Genomic DNA, 21,411 nt, shown 5'->3' on the forward strand with positions numbered 1-21,411 from the left:
GTGTCCCCATCGGGTTCCCTTCGTTTAGCCCTGTGACCTCACTCCCGCTCCTGCTTTTTTTCATTAGTTGTCCCCCGGAATTACTTGGTGTTCTAGACCTGTGGATCCCCCTTAGGCTGGGGGGAGGTCCTTTAGAAGTGGGCGGGCTTCGTCTGCCCACCCCTGGAATGCCAATAGGACCAGACTCCTGTACCACACTGGCCTCGGTCTGTCACAAAACCTTTTTTTTATATACCAGACCTATTGTGGGTAGAACAGACAGCTCAGGAGGTAGGGAACTGGTAACTTACAGTCACCAGTTCAGAACCAGCTTGGGTTAATAATGACTGAAAGGGTTTACCAGCCTCGATCAATAATGGCTGGATGCTGGCATATGAGAAACGAATGGAAGGTCTCAGTTCAGTTCTGTGGACAGATTCCCATTTCACAGAATAGCTGCACCACCACAAACCTAACCAGCATCCCAGAATTGAATATGTATGGGAAACAAACTGTCAAATCACCTCATCATCCTTCCAGTGGGATGGCCTGAGGTTAGCTTGAAGTAGTGCTGCCCACTGTTCTGCAAGTGAACAACACACTTCTGTCAGTTCAGCAACTTCCCCAAGCAATTACCAATAAATTATTAAAAGATGAATAATTTGAATTACAGGGTTTCTCCACCCTAGCTCCTGTCTAAAATTCAGGTTCATTTTCTAATGCGTTTCAGTGAACAATGATTCCTAATGTAGTTCCTCAGAACATTAACCACTCCCACTGAACAGCCAATGGAAGGAAAGGAAGTGCATGGAATTTCCTACGGATTCCTCCATGGAGAGGAATGCTTCCCACCATGGAAGAAGCAGGGGTTTTAACTTCCAAGCCTAATAGAGTCCCAAGATTTTCCTTGGTATTGAGAAATTTACCCATGGCATACGGACATCCATGCCAAATCTTTATGCCTCTACACAGCACTGTGTGTAGGGGAACCACAGCAAAGTTAATACAGCCTCAGGCAGGATCAGCTTTCCTGCACATTCTTCGCAGTGTTAGTTTGGAACGATGCACATCCCCCATGAATGGATCCCCTGGTCCCATAAAGGTGGCTGGCAGGTGACATACATTCTGCATGATCCAAGGTGGCAGCGTGGGCCATTCACAAAAGCCGCCCTCTGCATGCTGATCAGAAGCATGTGCACTGGTTCAGTTTATTAGACAATGTTGATTAGCTGAACAGAAAAAATTGAATCATAGTTATGAATGACCTTCTTCTACAGAACATAACCACAATTATATGAATTTGTGACACAAGGACATGATATGCTACTAAGGCTAGGTGCACAGAGTCTTAGGCCATATCTACACTAGCAAGCTTACAGCGGCACAGCTGTATCGATCCAGCTGTGCTGCAGTAAGAGCGCTCATGGAGCTGTGTTATGCCAATGGGAGAGAACTCTCCCATTGACGTAAAAAACCAGCTCAACGAGTGGCAGTAGCTATGTTGGCGGGAGAGAGTCTGTGCACAGCAAAACTTACATTGCTCAGGGGGGTGAGATATTTATACCCCTGAGCGACAAATGATTTGTCAATATAAGTGCTAGTGTAGACATGGCCTTAGTTAAGAGAGATCTATTGCACCAAAGGCCAAAATTTCAAGTCTATACTCAGTACTTTCTCAGGCAAAACTCCCACTGAGTTCACAAGTCAACGTTCTGACTGAATAAACACCAAGGGAAGATCTCAGGATTTGGCCCAATATGCAGCAAGATTTTGTAAATTATATGGCAGTTCTTTACCATTCAGCAGAGCTTGGAGTAAGATGCACTGTACTGGAGCATCACAAAATATGCCTGATATAAACTTGCTGGTATTGACAGAATACACTGGACGTGCCTTGATCTACAAAAAGTCTGTCAGTTACATAAATCTTTCTTGTAATCATGATTTTCATGCATAACTCACAGAAAACACCAATACAAAAATATTCTCTGTTTTCCCCTCTATGGGAAGGACATTTGTAAAAAAACTTGACTTAAAGTAACTACTGTAACATTAAATGTGTAATAATGAATGATTTTTATAGTGAAGCCATGAACGTTTGGTTGACATATTTGCTGAGCAGACTAATGTCAGTCTTTAATAGTAGATGTGTCTTACTTAAGAATCCTAAAAGATCTTTGGTGCTTGATTACTGTTTTGGTCTTGGAGTGAGTTGAGATGGTCTCTGGTACTTTCCCATAATAGCTTGGAAAGTAGTTTTCCAAAATAGACAGAGGACGTTGAACAAATGGAGATGTGATTTTATTACCTCATTTGGTGGAACCTAAACTCTACTTTGTTGAAAAGTGTAAATCTAAAGCTATGTTTGTGATTTCTGACTAAACTGCTTTAGAAGCTGGAGACAGAGTATATTTTAAATGTGATTGGATATTGGGCTGTAAGATATAGAGTTAGATATCCCCTTAACAAAGAAAAGGAAGGGGAAGAGGAGAGAACAGAACAAGCAGAGAAAGGTGAAAATGAATGGAGAAGCATTAAGATTAGTGGTTGCAGGTTGCACTAATGCCAACACAGCGGACAAATATTCTTGATTCCTATTGCTTGGAGCAGGGGCTAAGAGTGCTTTACATAGATATGAATTTAAGAGATTACCTTTAGGCATCATGGCTTGATAATGTTGTCTATAGTTATTTACTGAGCCTATTAACAATCTCTAGGTGCTAACAAAAGGCTAGTTTGGGTTGTATCATGCAGACAATTGTGAGGGGTGGAGCAAAGGTGCACTGCCGAAATGGGAACACAGGAGGCATTGTGTGTCCAGGGCTCCCTGCTTGCACTGAGATAGTAGAGTAATTCATGGCATGTCTTCTTCCAGTGCAGCCACACCCTGCTCTATACAACCAGCCAGCACTGGAATGTGGTTGGACTGAGCCATGGCTCCATCTCCCTCTATCTCTCCCCATCCATGCTCTGTCCAGTTTCACCAAGGGGAAGGCATCTTTGGCACTGCCCTTGCACTCCCCTAAACATCGTGGTTGTGACTCAGGATCCTGTATGAAATGAAGAGAGGTGTGTTTCTAACTCCCTGCTCCTCAGTATGGCTGTGTTAAACAAGGGAATAATATAACCCCCAATATGTGGGGGTTTTAAAAGTCACATGGGCTATATCAGTGTCTTTTAAATAGACAGAATCCAAACCTTTTAGGGATTCACAGGTCAAAGCCAAACCATTAAACTTTACTTGAAAATTGGTTATCAGTCATGAAATTCTTTAAGCCAGGTGTAATGTGCTTCCTGAAAGAAACACTGCTTAATAAGCAGACTGCTGAATTCTGAACTGTGACAGTTTTTTAATAGTTTCTAATGTGTAGCCCCATGTAGAAGTACTCTGTGATCCTTCCAAGTATTTGTCAAATCAGCATGGGCCATAGCCGCAGTTGGTGTAAATCAGTGTTGCTCCACTGAGGTCAATGGACCAGCTGAGGATCTGACCCTGTGAATATCATATAGTTTAATCATCTATGACCAGAAAAATGGGAGAACTGAATAGATTTAATCTGGTTTCGAGGAAAACATCTTCATGTAGCTAAATTAGTTTATAAAAAGCTTCAAACTAATTCTCCAGAGCACATGCTTGAAAACATTTGGCAATCCAGCGCTGGTTTTAAAAGTCACATTAGCTAGAGTATACCACAGCCTGTAAATTTAAAAAAAAAAATTACACATTGCTTGTTTTTATTACATTTGCAGCACCAGAACTGATTTTTTTTCCTTGTGCATCTGTCTGCACTTTATCCTGACCCGTTATCCAAAGATACTCATCATGTCACTGTCATGTTGTTTTATTGCTGTTTATGATATCAAATGCAGAAAGCTAGAAAGATTCTTTGCAAGGAAAACTAGTCTGAACACTTCATAGCAGAGAAGTTTTAATGTTTTCTGTGGCTGATCACTTTAATTCAGAAATGTGTCCTGTGTCATGATGTAAAATTCCTTCAGCATGTAAAGGGTTACCAGGATCGTGCCTAACCTGCTGAGCAGTGCACCAACCTTATGAAAATCATGTTCTTTCTCAAGCAGTGTGCCCAAGATCACTTATTGTGTTTGAAAATCTTGACCTAAGGATCAAAAATCCTGAAGTGAGGGAAGATTGATCCCATATAGATACTTATCTACTGCTGATGCAGTGTAGATTACTGTTCTCCATATATATACCCCTTTCCTCCAATGTTTTGCCTACACCCACTGTGTGTTCACTGAAAATATATTGTCCATATTAATTTGGACTCCAGATTTTGCACACCTAGTTAAACAGACAAATTATTTTTGTAAAATTTAGCCCAGAGAAAAGATTTGCTTGGTTCAGCAGTTGACCAATATTTGTACACAGCTTCTGCATCAAGAACCTGCCATTCATGAATTAGTAAACAAGTCATAGCTAAAATATAGGGCTTTCCTTTTCCCCACCCACCCATCACATCAGTCAGACAAGGATGTCTGCAGCCCTGTAAAGTTATTTGCTGCTTTTAAGAGAAAAATCCCTGCAAACTTTATCCTCAGCCATATCTAGATGTAGGAAAACTCTCTCTCTCTCTTTCTCTCTCTCTCTCTCTCACACACACACACACAGAGTAAGTATTTCTCTGCTGTAATGCATCCAGCTTTAATTTATGTAATGGGTTATTGATATGTATTTGGAAGAGCAAGTATCATCACCATTTAGTCATTGAAATACTTCCCGTAACTCTGGATTGCTTATTTTCTAATGGATATACTGGAGCTGTGTGTTTTTCTACTAAGTGCTAAAGAGATTTCATGAACCTCCCTACACACAGTGCAATGTTGATTGGCAAAAATCTTTTTTTTATTTCTGATATGCACAAGAAGACCTATAAAATGATATTGCGAGCTTTTTCCGTTCCTTGAAGTCAAACAAAGCTGATAGGTTGCTGAAGAGAGAGAAAAACCATCTCTAAATCTATAAATTGTCCATTGCACAGGATTTTTTTAAAGGAAAAAAGAAAAGTAATCTCTTGGTTGATTCTTACTGTAAAATATAGCAGATTTAATAAAGTGTGTGTACACGGGTTACTGGTCATGGCAGACTCCAATTTTTCTTCTAGGTTTGATGTAATCACACACAAGTGATTAAAGCTCTAGAAGAAAATCTCCACTCTTGGGATTTGGTTTGATAAAATCACATTAACACAGACATTATAATCGTGCAGGAAACCACTTCCCTCCAGGCTTGATTCATCCATCTTTTCCAAATTCTATAAAGCAGCTCCTTAGGCCTCCGTAGCCTTCTCACTAGGACTGTGGCAAGCTTATCCCCTTGTATCATCATACACAAGTCTTTTTCCTAGATTACAGGGGTTCACCTCTTGGTACAGGTATTCCATGTAGTCTTTACCTTTGAGCCCTTGCCTGGAGAGATCTAACACCCTCTACTCTTTCCCTTCAAGTCTCCCGGTAGAGACACTCCTTGCTCTCTCACTTCACACTGGGTGACTGGAGCTGTGTTTTATATCCTGCTTCTTCTTCCCCAGCTGGTCTTGCTGTAGCCTACAGTCTCATGATCTGGGAAGAAACCAGTCACAGGTGAGAGCTGAGCCTGGACCTCTCTTAAAGGTCCAGCCACCCTGTGGCAAAGTGTAAAGGTTCTGATCACGCCATGAAGTCAAAAGGAAAGTAAGAGAGAGCTTCAACAACTCAGAGCATATGGCCAACATGAAAACAACTCCTTGAGTTGTGTTTTCTTGGTGTGTCTGAATGTGGCAGATTCTGGCCCTTGATGAGGATAAATCCATAAATTTAAGCCAGAAGGGGCCATTATGACCGTCAAATCTGACTTACATAACACACTTTATACAAAGTCACCCAATGATCCTGCATCTAGCCCAATAATTTGTAGCTGAACTAAAGTGTATGTTTTAGAAAGTAATACAAGACTGTACGCACTGGAAAACAGGAAAATATCAGCAGCACGAAAATGCCATTGATTTTACCTTTTTGCAGTCTTTTTAGTGTTCTTGTTTTGGGACTGTCAATGCTGCTGCACTCTAGTGTATCAAACCCTGTTTCAAGAGAGAGGTTGTCTCTCTTCTCACTGAAATAAGAGATTCTTTGGAGTCTTCAAAGAAGTGGACAGTAACTTACTGCAGCCTTTGAGGCAAAACTGCTTGAAATTTGCTACATATCGCCAACTACAGGCAATCTTCAAAATGGAGAGTGAGCCAAATTCTGGTCTCATTTACACTGTTGTAAATCTATTGACTGAAAATGGAATTACTCCAGGAGTATAATGTAACTGAGAGCAGCATTTGGCAGATAGGCCCAGATCCTCAAAAAAATATTTAGACTCTGAACTTCTAGTGAAATCTTTGAAATCAGTGGAGGTTAGGAGCCTAAATAGGTTTGAAGATCTGATCTATAGTCTGTTTCACCAATGGTGTAAATGAGGAAAAAAGAGAGCTGCAATTTATTTTCACAGTGGGGTGGGTGCTCATTAGGATATCAGTGACATGAGTTCATTGGTGTCATACCTAAATTGTGGAAATCTGTTTACTTTACAGAACCAATTATGCAGTTTGACTTAGTTTGGTGCGTTTGGGAATATATGTGATCAGGGCTAATATAATATTTTATGAGTCACAACAGAGGTGCAATGGCAGAGAGTATAACTGTCCATAACAGTGTACTTTAAGCCGTCTATTCTCAACTTCAAACATCCATGTGAAAAAAAAATCATAGATCCTAACTACCAGTGACTCAATACAACATTTTTTCCATAGCTTTGAATTCATGCTAAAATAAAAGTCCTTTCATTTATTAGACTTTTGTCATTTTTTCTCAGACTTTTGTGAGTATCTGTTTTCAAAATAAGTAGCTGCTTTTAAGCCAAATCAGTAGCTGTCTGTGTATTGACAAATTCATTTTCCCGTGATACATTTCTTTAGAGTTGAGCATCAATTTCTGTCCTTCTGTGAATGTTTTGCTGAGGGTGATAAATCTTAAAGCTTGAGTTAAGATTAGCTAGCAAGAGAGTTTCACAGCCTTGAGAGATCAGTGAAAAAACAGTTGCAATTAATTAGCAGTGCTTCCAGCTTTGAAGCATCTTAAAAGGATTGCATCTAAATGTATAACATTCCCTTTGAAGAGTTGTTTTCTCAAAGACAGTTGAAAATCCATAGCCAAAGATAAACAAGGTGCCATCTCTTATTCAAAGCACAGTGATTCAATTTTTGATGGCTAACTGGACCTCGCTTTTGAAAAAAGAAACTTGGAGTTCATAAATCAGAAAACCAGAAATTGAAAGATGAATATCAAAATGGTTTGAAAGATGGAAATTAAGACTTAAAGATTTAAAAGAAGAAATAAAAGACCACTGGGGAAAAAGAGATCTGAGAAACTGTATTATGGAGGGTATTTTTTAAGCTACCCACATTCAGAGTGATAACTTGGGCAATGTCATTACGGACAGAAGTAATGAGGGTAGGATTTTCAATAGGCACGGTGTACAAAACAGGTTTGAAAGTCTGTTTTCACAAAACCCAAAGAGTGAAAATGTAACTCCTGTTATGATGATTTAAACCCAGCAAATCAGAATTTTCCAAGCTAGTTCAATTAGATTAAACCACATACTGATCTGTTCTCAAATATTTCTTTTACATGGCCAGCAAGAATTTTTAAAAAATTTCCTTCCTGCAGAAAATTTCACATTTCCAATTTTTGTTCCAATTCAGAATGAAAATATTTTCAGAATTCCAAAATTTTCCACAGCAAGGAAATTCCAGTTTCCTCACAGCTCTGTTCAGTGTTGGTGTCCCACCCCTAGCACCTTACAACAGCACTTGAGGTTCTTTATTGACTGTGTGTTTCTGGGTGAAATGTTAAGTGTTGATTTTGATGCATAAAGCTCTACGGTCCTGATCCAGTACTGATAGATGTCAATGGAATGACCCCTCGTGAATTCATTGGGCAATAAATAACATCCTTAAATGGCTTGAGGTCTGTTTATTTGAGATAGTACCTCTCTTCCTGTGCTATGCTGCCATAGCTTTGATTTAAAAGAGGGAGCTGCCAGCATGATGTTCTCTGTAAGGGCCCTCAGCTTTGGAAGTTACTCCCCCACACGGTCTAAAAGAGATCATCTATGCTGACCCTTCAGGGCACATTGCAAAGCTCATCTGTTTGTTTCCGTGGACTTTAAGGGTGGTGTATTTTCACTTGATTAAGTTACAGATGGTTCCCATAACCTGCATGATGTGAAATACTCATCTGTTTTAAGGATTGAATCTTTAATTTCTATATAAAAATCACAGGGGAGCACAGGATTGATGCATTCTATTTTACTATAATATAAAGAAAGAAAATAATAATATAGTACCCAATCCAGAATGGTGCTAAATTCCCCCAACTCCCATTGAAATAACAAATAATAGTGAAATAATCAAGTTGGGTTTTTTTCATTACAATGAATAACGATTTCCCCAGGATGTAGAACCTTACAATAATCCAAGATTTGATAATAGCACAGTCAGAGAGCCACACCCAACCATTGTTTTATGCACAGCATGAGACAACTCACTATATGCCAAATCATCACATTTAGAGCACTAGCAGCCCTGCAGCAATAAGATTATCCATGTGAAATTTATTCTTAAAGAAATATCCACTCCCATAATTGTTACACTTTGGTAGGAAGCTGATTACAATCTCCTATGCTTGTAATTATATTGAATGTCTAGGTGAGTTCTATGACATTGATTTTCATGGATCCTTTTTATATTTATTTTAGAGAGTCCCCTCCAAGTCAGCCTATTTTTCCTCAGTTCTTAAATTAATGTTATTTATACACACAAGAGAAAGATAAAAATTTTGTTTTCTCTCGGTGAGTGTCAGGAAAAATGAAGTGGCTGAACAGAAAAACTGTGTATGTACAGAACATTGTATTCAGTAACGTTTTAGCTGAGTGTCAAGCCAAATAATAAAGGCAAACACATGATATGGGGTTAAATTGGCCACAATTTTTATTCAAGAAAGAAGTATTGGATCCAGCCATACTCTGAGCCCTCTCAGCTCCCACTGAAGATATTCAGAAGTGGAAAATGCTCAGCACTTTTCAGGAATGCTCAGCAGCAGGCACAGCTGAACCACAGTTCAACCAAATCAACTTAACTTGGAAGGAGATCCTTGCCAAACTAAACCCAGATCAATGTTCATTTGTAACCCACATTATGCAGGACCCACATGCACTGACCTGCTCTTGGCAAGTGCTCTCGAGGGCCCAACGCTCAGTTGTATGTTTTGAGGATTCGTGTAGGGGCATGCTTTTCCCATAACTAGTGTGAATGGAAGGGTCTTGTGTTCCTGATGCCAGTGGATCTAATCCCACTTCACAGACACATACTGCATATGCACACTGCGTGAGCTGCTTTCTGAATCATGGTTCATTGGCAAGGACAACCTGTCTGGGTACAACCAGCTAAAAACTGAAACACCCAAGATGCCTGACTAATACATGGTTGTACAGGATCTCAGAGGAAGGCATAGACCCAACCAACAGATAGCCAAATTGGGATGGAAAAATCTAGTAGGAATCTCTTCCTGGCCTTAAAGACAGTCAGACCAGGAGACCAATCCAGAATAAGCAATGAGGTAGCAAGAAGTGGAAAAGCATCTTCACGCCAGGCATGACACAGCCTATACATAAAAACATCTTGAAGGTAGTTGGTTATAGGATATACCACATGGGTAGGATTGTGGGGCGGAACCTGGATGCTTCCGGATAGACCCACTGTCAAGAGGGTTGGAGCCAATAGCTCCAGTTGTCTCTCTGGCTACTTAGTAGCCTTTATGACAAAACCTGACTGCTTGGAGCGCTAATAGCAGTCTCAGGGAACACATGAATATGAAAGGATACGGCGTGGCAATGATTTTGAGCTATGGGTTTTACATAGCTGATGGCTCTAATCGCCCAGTAGGGTCTGAGTTATTAATTCATAAATTGAAAGCTAATGACTTTAGCAGTTATAACAAGGATGGAAAAATTAGTCTTGATGCTCTTAGATAAAAGTCTGAAACATCTCATTTATGATCTTTTTTCTTCAAAGGAAAATTTTATGTTATACTCTAAATATTTTTAAATATAAAGCGTGCAGGAAGAGTTAGGTATGCATGATTTAATTTTATGGCTTAAATTTGAAATAAAATTACAGAGTATTATCAACTTTCTGAAAATGATGATTTGGTAATTCGTTTTTTCTGTTCCAGTATGTTCAACTTAATAACTTTTAAGAATTGAGCAAGTATTATTTTAACATTAGATGCAGAGATTCATCAATCTACTTGACAATATCTATTTTTATCTGAATTAATTACCAAGGACTGAAATGCTTGCTTAGTCAGAAAATGTAGATTCATCAAAACTGAAACTGTTTGTGGGAAAAAGTCAGAACATCCTGATTTGGAAAAAAAAGATGAAGAAGAAAAAATAGTCAAAATATCAGGTTTTGATATTTTTAAAACAAAAAGTTTCATGTTCCAGGTTGAAATGCCTTTTTTTAAAAAATTCAAATGAATTTAATTTTTTTCAAAAAGGTCAAAATTGAAATGAAACATTTTGAAATAATCAGAATGTTTTGATTGACCAATCTAATTATTTTTTTCTTTCAGCTAATCAGTTAACCAAAAATTTTGAGAATTTGAGTTTCTGTCCTGATTCAGGATTAGAAAAATATTTGAAATCTTAAAAACTATCACTTCACAGGAAAACCACTTCCCACCCAACTCTACTTAACACCACCATCAAAGTCAACACTATATGATTGTAGATTTCTTATATTCTGATAATATCCTTTGATGTAAAAGCAAATGTGTAAGAAAAGTAAGAGTACCTTCCAAAGACTGTGTATTTGCAGTTCATGGTTCTCCGTTATCATGTGTTCATCTAAATTATATGTATTTTTTTAGATATGGAATAAAACTAAGTGCAGCCAGATTACACCTGCATTTGCTGTATCAAATTAAGGATTGTTGTACATATATCTGCTATCCCAATTAACAATTTTGCAGTAAGTTGTGGTTATTAGAAGTACACAGGTTAAGTTTTAGGGTATATTTTTAGTGTTATGGGAGAGGTTTGATGAGTGGCTTCAGTGATACAGCAATTACTTTCTGGGGAACTTTTCCATAATGCTCTAACATTTTCCATAAGTTACATGGTGACTGAACCATACTGTTATGGGGAGGGTATCCACCAGTGAGGCAGGAGACATCTATGCAGATAGCTTCCATTTCTGCAGAATTAGAGTTGACCTTCTCTGTGATCTCCAACACCCAGGCCTCTCCTTTTGTGAATTCAGCAGGTCCATGTTCCCTTTCCACTAGAGGAATTCTCTATTGGCAAAGGCAGTGTGGTTTTGATAGTAAAATTAATTTCCATGCTCAAGTTCAGAAGTTGCTGTAGGTGTATGTTTTCCATTATGTAGCCTGTGATGTGTCTTCTGTCTTCATTGCTCTTCAGACAAATATCCAATATTTGTGTCTCGGCCCATACCTCTTGTTTCTTTCTTTTGATTTCAGGCAACGGACTGGGAATCCGAGTTGTAGGTGGGAAAGAAATTCCAGGGAACAATGGAGAAATTGGAGCCTACATTGCCAAGATCCTCCCCGGGGGCAGTGCAGAACAGACAGGGAAGCTGATGGAAGGTAAGATAAAGGCATCATCAAAAACTGGCAACCAAGGAACGTTCTATTGCATGGTTTGTGGGCTACATTCATTCTTTCTCCAGGGGAGCACTCAGTGCAAAGGTGGGGTGGAAGGCATCAGGGAGATAGTTACAGTTCCCCAATTCTAAGCCCAGACCCCTCTCCAATGAGACTTAAAGCAGCATTTGGACTGTTCAAAGATCAGATCCTTGTGAAAGGTCCTTTAATGACTCCTACAACAATGGAGAACGTATATGACAGAATGGAGCTGTGACACACCCCTGCCAGTCCCACTACACTCTGCACACAATATATTAGTATAGTTTCAGGAGTTCAAAACAGTACTTGAAAATATTTGTTTTAATTCTGTGTTTAGTTTGACACTGTTTTTATATCCCTTATTACACCCTCTATGAACATTCCCATAAATGGGCTTTTCTTCTTACAAACAGTTGAGGAATGGCTGTTTTTCATATGAGTACCTGAATTCATCTGCAAACAATGTTCATGTGTGGATAAGAGTTCCCTTCTCTTAATTCATCATCATTTGTTGTTCCTCTGTTTAAAATAAAATCAGTCATCCAGAGCAGAAACAGGACCAGAAATAAAGAAGATTGAATAGTCAAAGTGAGTCCTTCTCCTTTCCCAATAGGTTGAAATTTGTTCACATAAACTTTTTGATACATGAACAACAAATATGTTTGCAGGAATCAGGACTGATTCACAACCATTTCCAAACATGATAAACTGAGCAGAGAATGTCTTTACAAAAAGATTAATCTCAATACACTCTAGGAATAACCAGGAATAGAATTTAACCCAAATTTGTTGTTGTACCTTTTGGTTTTAAAATGCATGTTATTTTCTTTGTCAATAATATTTTTAGGCTGTAAATATGGAAAAGGTTCAATTTTCAAAGTAAATGTAAATATTAATGAGGAAATTGCTCAGTGACAAAAAATGTTCTCTTTGTTTTTGCTAAGAGCCTGATTCTGCCACTGATGTATTGAATTAGTGCCTGATTCTGCATGTGGTTCCATTGCATTCAATGGCTTAGTTATGGAATAAGGTGCATGTCTACAGATCAGACTACTGGTTTAAGAGGATTGCATTAATATGAACTAGGAAACTGTTAGTTCATGTCTGCAGCATCCACACAGGGAAGTTCTAGTGCAACATTTTGGTGTGTGCTGCTGTTCAGAGGGACCCCTATAGTCTAAACTGTGCAGCTGTGTAGACAAGACCCGAGTCTGAATAAATGTTAAAGTATCTAGCCCTACCTCTGTTCATGTTTCCCCACAAATATTTACACCTTCCACCTGTAAAAATTGGTCTTTCATAGATATGACTGGAGTGTCCATTTCCTTAACTAAATGGCTTATGTGGAAATCCAGAGGATGATTAGGAAGCAACAGTGTAATATTGCCCACAATATGGAGTGTTTTGGGAATTAGGAGAGGCACTTAACAACTGAAAATCCACTCACTGTGCTGAGCAAAAAACTAGCCTTCTGGGCTCTTTGGCTGTGAACACCTTTTGGAGCAAAGTTCTAAAATAGCTCCCGATACACCATTCGTTGATGTTTTCAGCTGTATTAGGGAAAAGTTTGAATGTACTATGTCCAGCAGACAGTGTCAAACCAAGTGACTGGTCATCTGAATTCTCCTATCATTACCACTGTTTGTCATTGCCATGGTTGGATGAACAGACTAATTAAATATTTATCTCCTCTTTCCCCTTTCCCTCTGCATCATCTGAACAGCCATATTTTAAATTGACCATAATAGCTCAGTTCTGGACTCAGTTATATCAGCGTAACTCCCTCAGAATCAATGGAGTTAAACTGCAGTTGTGTCACTCTTACTGAGAACAGAATGCAGCCCTTGGAATAGCACTGAAATATAGTCTCATTGCTGCTATGTAATCTATTCCCTATCAGGGTCAAAATTAGCATTCTAGTAGGGTATGCCCACCCACTCAATACATTTCCCATTAATCATAACTTGCTGAAAATATATCTTGCTCAATCTTACCATTACTGCCAACTGACTTTTTATGTTGTTTTAAAAGGTTATTGTTCATCTGCAGAGAATATTTGGCTCTACTGCGATTGCATTTCTTGATCAGGTGGACATGTGGCTAATGCTGATTTTGTTTTCTGAACTTCTAAATATGCTAAAATGTATTTGATTTGTAGTAAGGTCTTTGGGTCACCGTCTGCTTTCTGGTACAAAAGTGTGGGTCTAGAGTTAGTCCGATAAAGTTACTAGTACTGGTGCCTGAGGGTAGAACTTAGCCTTCTATGTTTTTCAGTCTCTCTGTCTCATCTCATATGAGAAGGCAGGTTTATATCTTATGCATATGGTTATCTGCAAATGTTAATGCTCTTTGATCAGCAAACTATTTGTATAGCAATCATGATTCACTTTGGTGCTGTAATGATTCGTGGCTGCCTATTATGGTACGTACTCCGTAGTCATCAATTAAGCATATACAAATGTCATCAGGAACAGAAATCATGACTCACCAGCCTTTCCACGAACATGGCCTCCACTCATTACAAAACAGCAATATCTCCATTAGCTCTTGTGGTGCAGGAGACTGAAATCACTGGAACAGGTCTGAAATTCCTTCCAGTGGAAGAAAGTGATGAATATATGCACAAGTCAGTATATTACAATGCATCTTGCTTGTATGTTCTTTTTGGATCAGTTAATGTTATTAGGTGTATCTGCAGTAGTGATTAGGAAACACCAGTCTTTCTGGGTTCTCATGTTGAATTGCTCTAGGAGTACAAAAATAGCTCTGATTCATCATTCATTGGTGTCACAGAAACTGGAAGTGGAAAGCTGATTCCACTGAGCCATCAACTGCAGATACTGTCACAGTTTGATAGATGCATGTCTTTCATATTGATAGACAGTTCAGTAATCTTCCACCTGTTATTATTTTGAGGGGTGCATATAATATTTAATTATAAAAAGAGAGAGAGAAAAGTGGTCAGTCACAAGATTTACAAAAAGAATTATGATTTGTGTGTTGTAAAATTATTTTTTAAACAAAATTATAAAAATTGCAAAGTCAAGCATTCAAACATTAGGGAATGCCAGAACAAAGATTCCCTGTGCAGCTCTCATGCATATGTATTTTGATACAGTTTATAATTAAGTGATCCTATACTATTTTTTCCACGGGATCCCAGTTTCACTCTATTCACATAATAGACAGTGCTCAGTTAATGAATTCAATATTTTGATTTATCCTTATTGTGCAAGGTATAAAGTTAGGCTTTGTTTACAGTGAACTATTCAAACCCTGCTACAGAGATAGAATTGTTAATGTCTTCCTGGTCTTTTCTGTGGTGCTTATCACTCTACTGTCTGAGTGCTTCACAAACATTAATTAATTTATATTGAGAACACCTTGTTCGTGATAGGGTGGTATTGTCCCCCTTTTACAGATGGGGAACTGAGGCACACAGATTTACATCAATAGTATTTCCTAATTTGGGGTGTCCAGTTGAGACACTTAGGAATTTTTCAGAATCCTTAGCATTTTATAGAACTTCATATTTTCAAAGAATAGTTCTCATTGACTTCAATGGAAGCGGTGAGTGCTCAACACTTCTGCAAATCACACCCCATGGTCTCAGGTCAGGCATCCAGAAAATGAGGAACACACAATTAGTTACTACCTCTGAAAGGCCTTATTTAAGTGAATTTCCCAGCATCATAGTCTGAGGAAGAGTCATAGTCTGGGGATAGAATCCAATTCTGTGGGCAGCATTCAACTGCCTTAACCATGACACCGTCCTTTTTCATCCTGTGACCCCTGTCTCATTCACTGCACCCCTTCCCACTTCTGCTTCTGATGAAGTAGGAGTCCTATGGGCAAGAGCCCCCTTCACTTCACAACCTTGATTCATTCCCAGAGCTGGTCCATTCTGTGCACTCAATGAGGCAGGGGATCTGTGGAAAAAATAATATATGGTCATGTAATTAAGGACTGTCGCATAATGCATAAGCAAAAGGTTGCGCAAGTAACTTTAATTCTGGCATTTCCTAATTATTGAGCTCTTAATGTTTTTTTAATGCAGTTTGACTGCAATGTTGAATTTCCTAGAGTTTTAAAAAAAGCAAACTAAAAAAACTCCAGAAATTCCATCATATAATATATATATGTGGACCAGCACTGGAGAGGGCTGGGACATTTTGCCAGTGGTTTTCACAGAGAGTTGCTGAGCACACAGGAATGGTGAGGTTTAGGAACTAAGGGCTCCATCCTTGGCTTTGGAGCAGCCTTTGTATTCTAGTGGGCACGAGCTTGTTCCATTCTGCCCCATCACCTCCAAACGGTCTCAGATTGGTCTCTTCCCAACCATTATCTCCTTCTCCAAGCCCATTATCCCTACTTAGCCAGTCCCAGTTTTCTTCCCCAAGCTTTTCATCACAGACCCAGTCTCTTGCCCAGCAAGTCATAATCTTCCCCTTCCAGTTTCTCCCATCCAGTGCTTTTAGTCTAAGTCTCCTTGCCTAATCAGTCCCAGTTCTCCCCAGCACCCCCTCCCAGGCCCAGTCGTCTTGCCTATCCAGTTCTAGTCTCCCCATCCCACTCTTTTTCCCCACCTACAAACTCCACTCTCCTGCCCCGACTCCAAAACCCAATTTCCCTTCCCTCCCCCCATTGCCAGCCTCCAACCCCAGGCTACTTGTTCCAGTCCACCCAGACAAAGTCAAACTTTTGCCCTTTTAGTATTCAAATGAGGCTGCTTCCTCCTCCATGCTGCCTGGGCCCAGCAAGGGGCAAGGAGCGTTGAAAGTACAGGAGAGATAGTTTCTCTGCTTTCTGTTTCAGTGCCCACAGCAGCCCAGAGCTGGAAATGCAGGGAAACACCTGCTCAGCCCCTGACTGGAGTGTACCCAATGAAGACTGAATCTTCTGGGAATTTAGCTGCAAGCTCTAGGAAGTCTCTACTGAGCACATGCAAACTAATTTTTCAAAAGTTTACAACTTCATCAGATTTGGGTGTATTTTCAGAAGGGTAGAAAAAGACACATCTGGGGTACAGTGCCCTCATCCCCTACCTCTTGCCAAATGTCAAGTCCTTCCTTCAGATTGTGATTGCTCTAGAGATGCTCAAAGTAAAGGTCCATGGGCATATCAGCATTTCCCTTGTCTAGTCCTTGGAAATGGTTGAACCATTTTGCATGAAATTTTTCGAAAGAATTCAGCATGAAGCAGACGCTCCTCATGGAAATTTTCTGCTGAAATGGTTATAGTTCGGCAAAGTTATAATCAACTGAAAACAAGGTGTCATCATGTAAATAGTGAGGTAACTTTAGTAATAGGTGATTCCACCAGCCCCACCTAACATATGCGTAGTCATCTTGGCTCTCACAACCTCTATATCCATGCCACATTTTAAACTAAAAGAGGAGAATTAATAAAACCTAAAATAAAAATCAAACCTAAAATCAGCTACTCCAAGTAGAGGTTTGACCCTGAAAAAGGACAAGTGCCAGATAATCCATGATGTCTGTTAGGGACTTCTTTATTGCTACTTATTTTACATGGAAAGTGATCAGATACTGTGGTGATGGGCAGCAGTGTAAAACCCTAAAATAGATTTATATACATATACACACACATAATTCATACATTATATAGAAATATATTCACACACAAACATAGTAAAGATATAGCATACATATATAAGCATGTTTTGGATGCGTGAGCATATAATGTCTGCAGCCTTTCAAGCACCATTTCCTCTAACTGGAAAAATAAGAAAACAAAATATAATAAGGAGAAAAAAAAAACATTAACAATGTGAGGGAAAAACAAATCCAAACTTCCATTGTACATTGAACAGGTAAATATGGCACCCTATTAGTAAGCATAACATGGATGGATGCCAACTATTTATTAGTCATTAATATTTGCTGTGGCATTTTTAATATATTAACCATGTTCTATGAGATAACAAAGAGTCATGCTGCCCAATTCAGTTTTGGTACAACTCCATTGTAATCATGAGTGTTGTACCTTATTATCATGTAATAATAGTCAGCAGGCCAGGAATCATTAGCCCCCTTTAAACTGGAGTTGAATTTGGCCCAATGACAGTATAGCAAAGAGAATATGAGATGTGTATAAAAAAAATTGCTAATCCGTAAAACATTTCTGGGAAGAAAGATGGCACACTGTCTGCTGTGATAGGAAAGAGGCTATTTACGGTACATGCTGTTAGAACAATGGTGGAGTGCAACTGTATGCTGATCAAATTCAGGACAATGAAGTAACACAAATTACATCTTTGTACATAGCCTATGGGAGACAGAGTTTTATTGTCCCAGCCAGGGGCAGCTCTAGCTTTTTTGCTGCCCCAAGCACGGCAGGCAGGCTGCCTTCAGCGGCGCGCCTGCGGGAGGTCCGTCAGTCCCGCGGCTTCGGCATACCCACTGCCAAATTGCTGCCAAATCTGCAGGACCAGCAGACCTCCCACAGTGCCACCAAAGGCAGTCTGACTGCTGCCCTCATGGGGACCGGCAGAGCACCCCCCTGAGGCTTGCTGCCCCAGGCATGCGCTTGGAGCACTGTTGCCTGAAGCCGCCACTGGTCCCAATAAACTAAATATATTTGTACCTTGCCTTGCACATCTCTGCTTAAATGCATTGAAGGTTTATAGCATACCATTGGTGAGAATCAGTTTTCATCTACTCTTCATTAGCTATGGGTAGGGTGACCAGACAGCAAGTGTGAAAAATCGGGACGGGGGTGGGGGGTAATAGGAGCCTATATAAGAAAAAGACCCCAAAATCGGGACAGTCCCTATAAAATCGGGACATCTGGTCACCATAGCTATGGGCCTCCCATGAGTCTCAGGTGACTTAGGAAGGAAAGCAGGCAGTGGTATCAGTGTTAGGAGCTGTTACGCCTCCAGAAGGCAAAATGGACCCAAATCTGTACTGTTCTGTAGCCGCGTTGTGCTCGTTCTACTGAGTAAAGTAGGGTAAAACACCACACTTACTTAAAGGGGATTCCCAGGTACTGTACAGCCAGTACTCTGGCTTTCCATCTCACCAATAGCAGTTCTTGTCATAGAGGGACAGTTGGAGGTGTTCCTGGTGAAATGGGGTATAGGTATGGCCAGTCAGGCACCCCAGAATCAGAGCATAAAGCCCCCCCTCCATCTCCGTCTTCCCCCCTCCATCCCTGAATCATGTGATAAACTCAACTAATTAATCAGGTGCAATGTTTCCTGAGCACTGGTGTGGAATGCACTGTAGAGAAGATCCTGCAGCATATTTGAAAAGCTGTAGAAAACTGCAGATGAAGGACACAGGTGGCTACATCACAATAAAATGAGAGGAGATTTCCTGGTTCCCATCAAGCCAGAATCCTGAATAAACACGTCTCTCATGCCACTTTGATTATTACGTTCCTAGCAGAAGCCTGGAGGTATAAGTGAGCTCTAAGATGACTATCACAACAAGAAAAGAGAAGCATGCTTCCGCAGTCAAGTTTGAATTCTAGGCAAAAGTTGATCTGAACCAGTTCTCCCATTTTGTTGTTCATGTGGTTTAATGTATGGCTGCCCAAGAAGAAAATAATTAACTTTACCGTGGTCTCTGAGCATAGTGATTTATAATGCTGTCTGTGCTCATTCTCTGGTTGTGTAAACAGGGGGGACTGGCTCTCAAAATGTCCATGGGCTGCAAGCACAGGTTTATCAGTCCCAAGAGAAACTGATTTTATTAAAGGAAGTTCATACCAACTAGCAGACAGTTCTATGGTCGTATTGAAAGCTTTGCTCTAAAGCCCTTTGGAAAGAACTTAATCTAAAGGTGCCAAAAGCAGCCTCCACATGTCAGCTGTAAATTGTCACTTAGGCAGTTGTGCTACTGTCTTACATATTGGAGTCTCCTCTCAAACTATTACTCTCACCTGTTCCTCTTCCAAATGAAGGATGATTATTAGCGGCAAATGTGGCGTGCTGCTTTTCGTAAGTGTGGCTGTTGATACTAGACAAATAAGATAATTGTGTTTTTTTTAATTAATTGCTTCAGTGAACTTCTGGAAGTGAAGTTATGCCCTAAAAAGTGACTTGGTAAAAAAGGGTACTCCTTTACTCAGCAAGTCTTTTCTACATGTATATGAGTTTTACCTGCTGACTTCAGAAGATAATATATTTTTACTGCTTCACAGCCAACATAACTAGCCGTGAGTGAGCTGGATTCTGTTCTTTTTTGTGCATGAATTGTTTGCACAGTTTCAATCAAACAAACCTGTCCAACCTATCTGAAGGCCTGGGGGGAGTATGTCTGTACATAAGGGTCTAATTTGGCCTGCAGAACCTTTGTTACTCAGGATGGTGCATGAGAAGGAAAGAACTCAGCTTGACTTTCAGATCCCATGCTGAGCTTACAGAGAGAGTAGTTAGAAAAAAAATCTTTTGATTTATAAACTGCACACCTTTGATGTGGAAATCATTGAGAAGCAATACCTGTATGAGCACCCACAATCCTTTTTATAGTATCTGTTTAGGATAGTTAAAAATTCTTTCCCTGCTTCACAAAAAAGGGCATAGAGTTTATGTAGAGGTAGTTTGAACACATGACAAATTGGTCTATCTGGGCTTTTTAAGGAGCACTTCATTAGAAAACTATGTTCTTAAAATATATTTATTAGTGATCTGTCTGTCTCAGGCAGCATTAACTCCTAACTGCAGTTTTCAAACACTGTGAAACAGCCATAGCTGTGAGAGAATAATCAGGAGCTAGGAGGCAGTGTGGAATAATATGGATCTGCTGGTTCACGGAGGCAGCAGGAGTTGAACCTTCTTTTACTTCTTCTGTGAAGCCTAAAGAATGAATTCAGATGATACTCCTTGAGTAGAGACTTGTGGCGTTTCCTGGCCTCCTTGAGGATTTTTCCCACATTTGATCCCAAAGTGTTTTATAGCTGTGAGAATGAGGTCAGGGGAGACAAATGGACTGAGGAGTGCAGTATAATAAAGATTGATAGATTTTAGGGCAAGAATGGACCAGTAAGACCTTGTAATCTGACCTCCTGCATAACACAAGAGAGAATTTCACTCAGCATGTCTTCCTGCATATAACCCAATACTTTGTTATTGAACTAGAGCATATTTTAAGTCATCATATAAAAATAATTTAAATTATATCTTCACTGAGATCAATAACTCTCAAAGAGTCTTGTACAGATACATTCCCTGTTCCCATACAGTTGTCATTGGGAAAGCCATGTCAGCCAAACTATGAATGTTGTGGAAAAAACCTAATAAAGAAGTGTCATTTACCCTTTCACACAATACAAAAGCGAGGGGTCACCCAATAAAATTAATAGGCAGAAGTGGAAGACAAACACAAGGTGTTGTTATTCCAATGCAGAACTAATCTGTGGAACTCATTGCCGTGGCCAAAAGTATAACTGGGTTCAAAACAGAACTGGATATGTTCATGGAGGACAGGTCCAAGACAGGAGTGGATCATTCCATAATTGCCCTGTTCTGTACAGTCCTCCTGAAGCATTGATACTGGCCACTATCTGAGACAGGACACTGGGCAAAATGGATCATGGTCTGACCCACTATGGCAGATCTTATGTTCTTATGTACTTGGGGAAATTTGGGCTCTTTTTAGCAAGTGAATAATTTTGGCAAGATTTTTACTTGTTTGCCAATTTATATTTACATTT

General features: G+C 39.7%; 1 protein-coding gene across 1 annotated transcript in view; it reads left to right on the forward strand.

Annotated features, from left to right (window-relative positions):
• Nucleotides 1–21,411, forward strand: part of PCLO (piccolo presynaptic cytomatrix protein) — a 612,599-nt gene that overhangs the window by 428,925 nt on the left and 162,263 nt on the right. The window contains exon 10 of the mRNA XM_075064425.1: nt 11,566–11,691. Within this exon, the coding sequence (XP_074920526.1) occupies nt 11,566–11,691 (126 nt within the window). The remainder of the gene's footprint in view (nt 1–11,565; nt 11,692–21,411) is intronic.

The sequence above is a fragment of the Chelonoidis abingdonii genome, chromosome 1 (assembly GCF_003597395.2).
Source record: "Chelonoidis abingdonii isolate Lonesome George chromosome 1, CheloAbing_2.0, whole genome shotgun sequence".
Taxonomy (NCBI): Eukaryota; Metazoa; Chordata; order Testudines; family Testudinidae; genus Chelonoidis; species Chelonoidis abingdonii.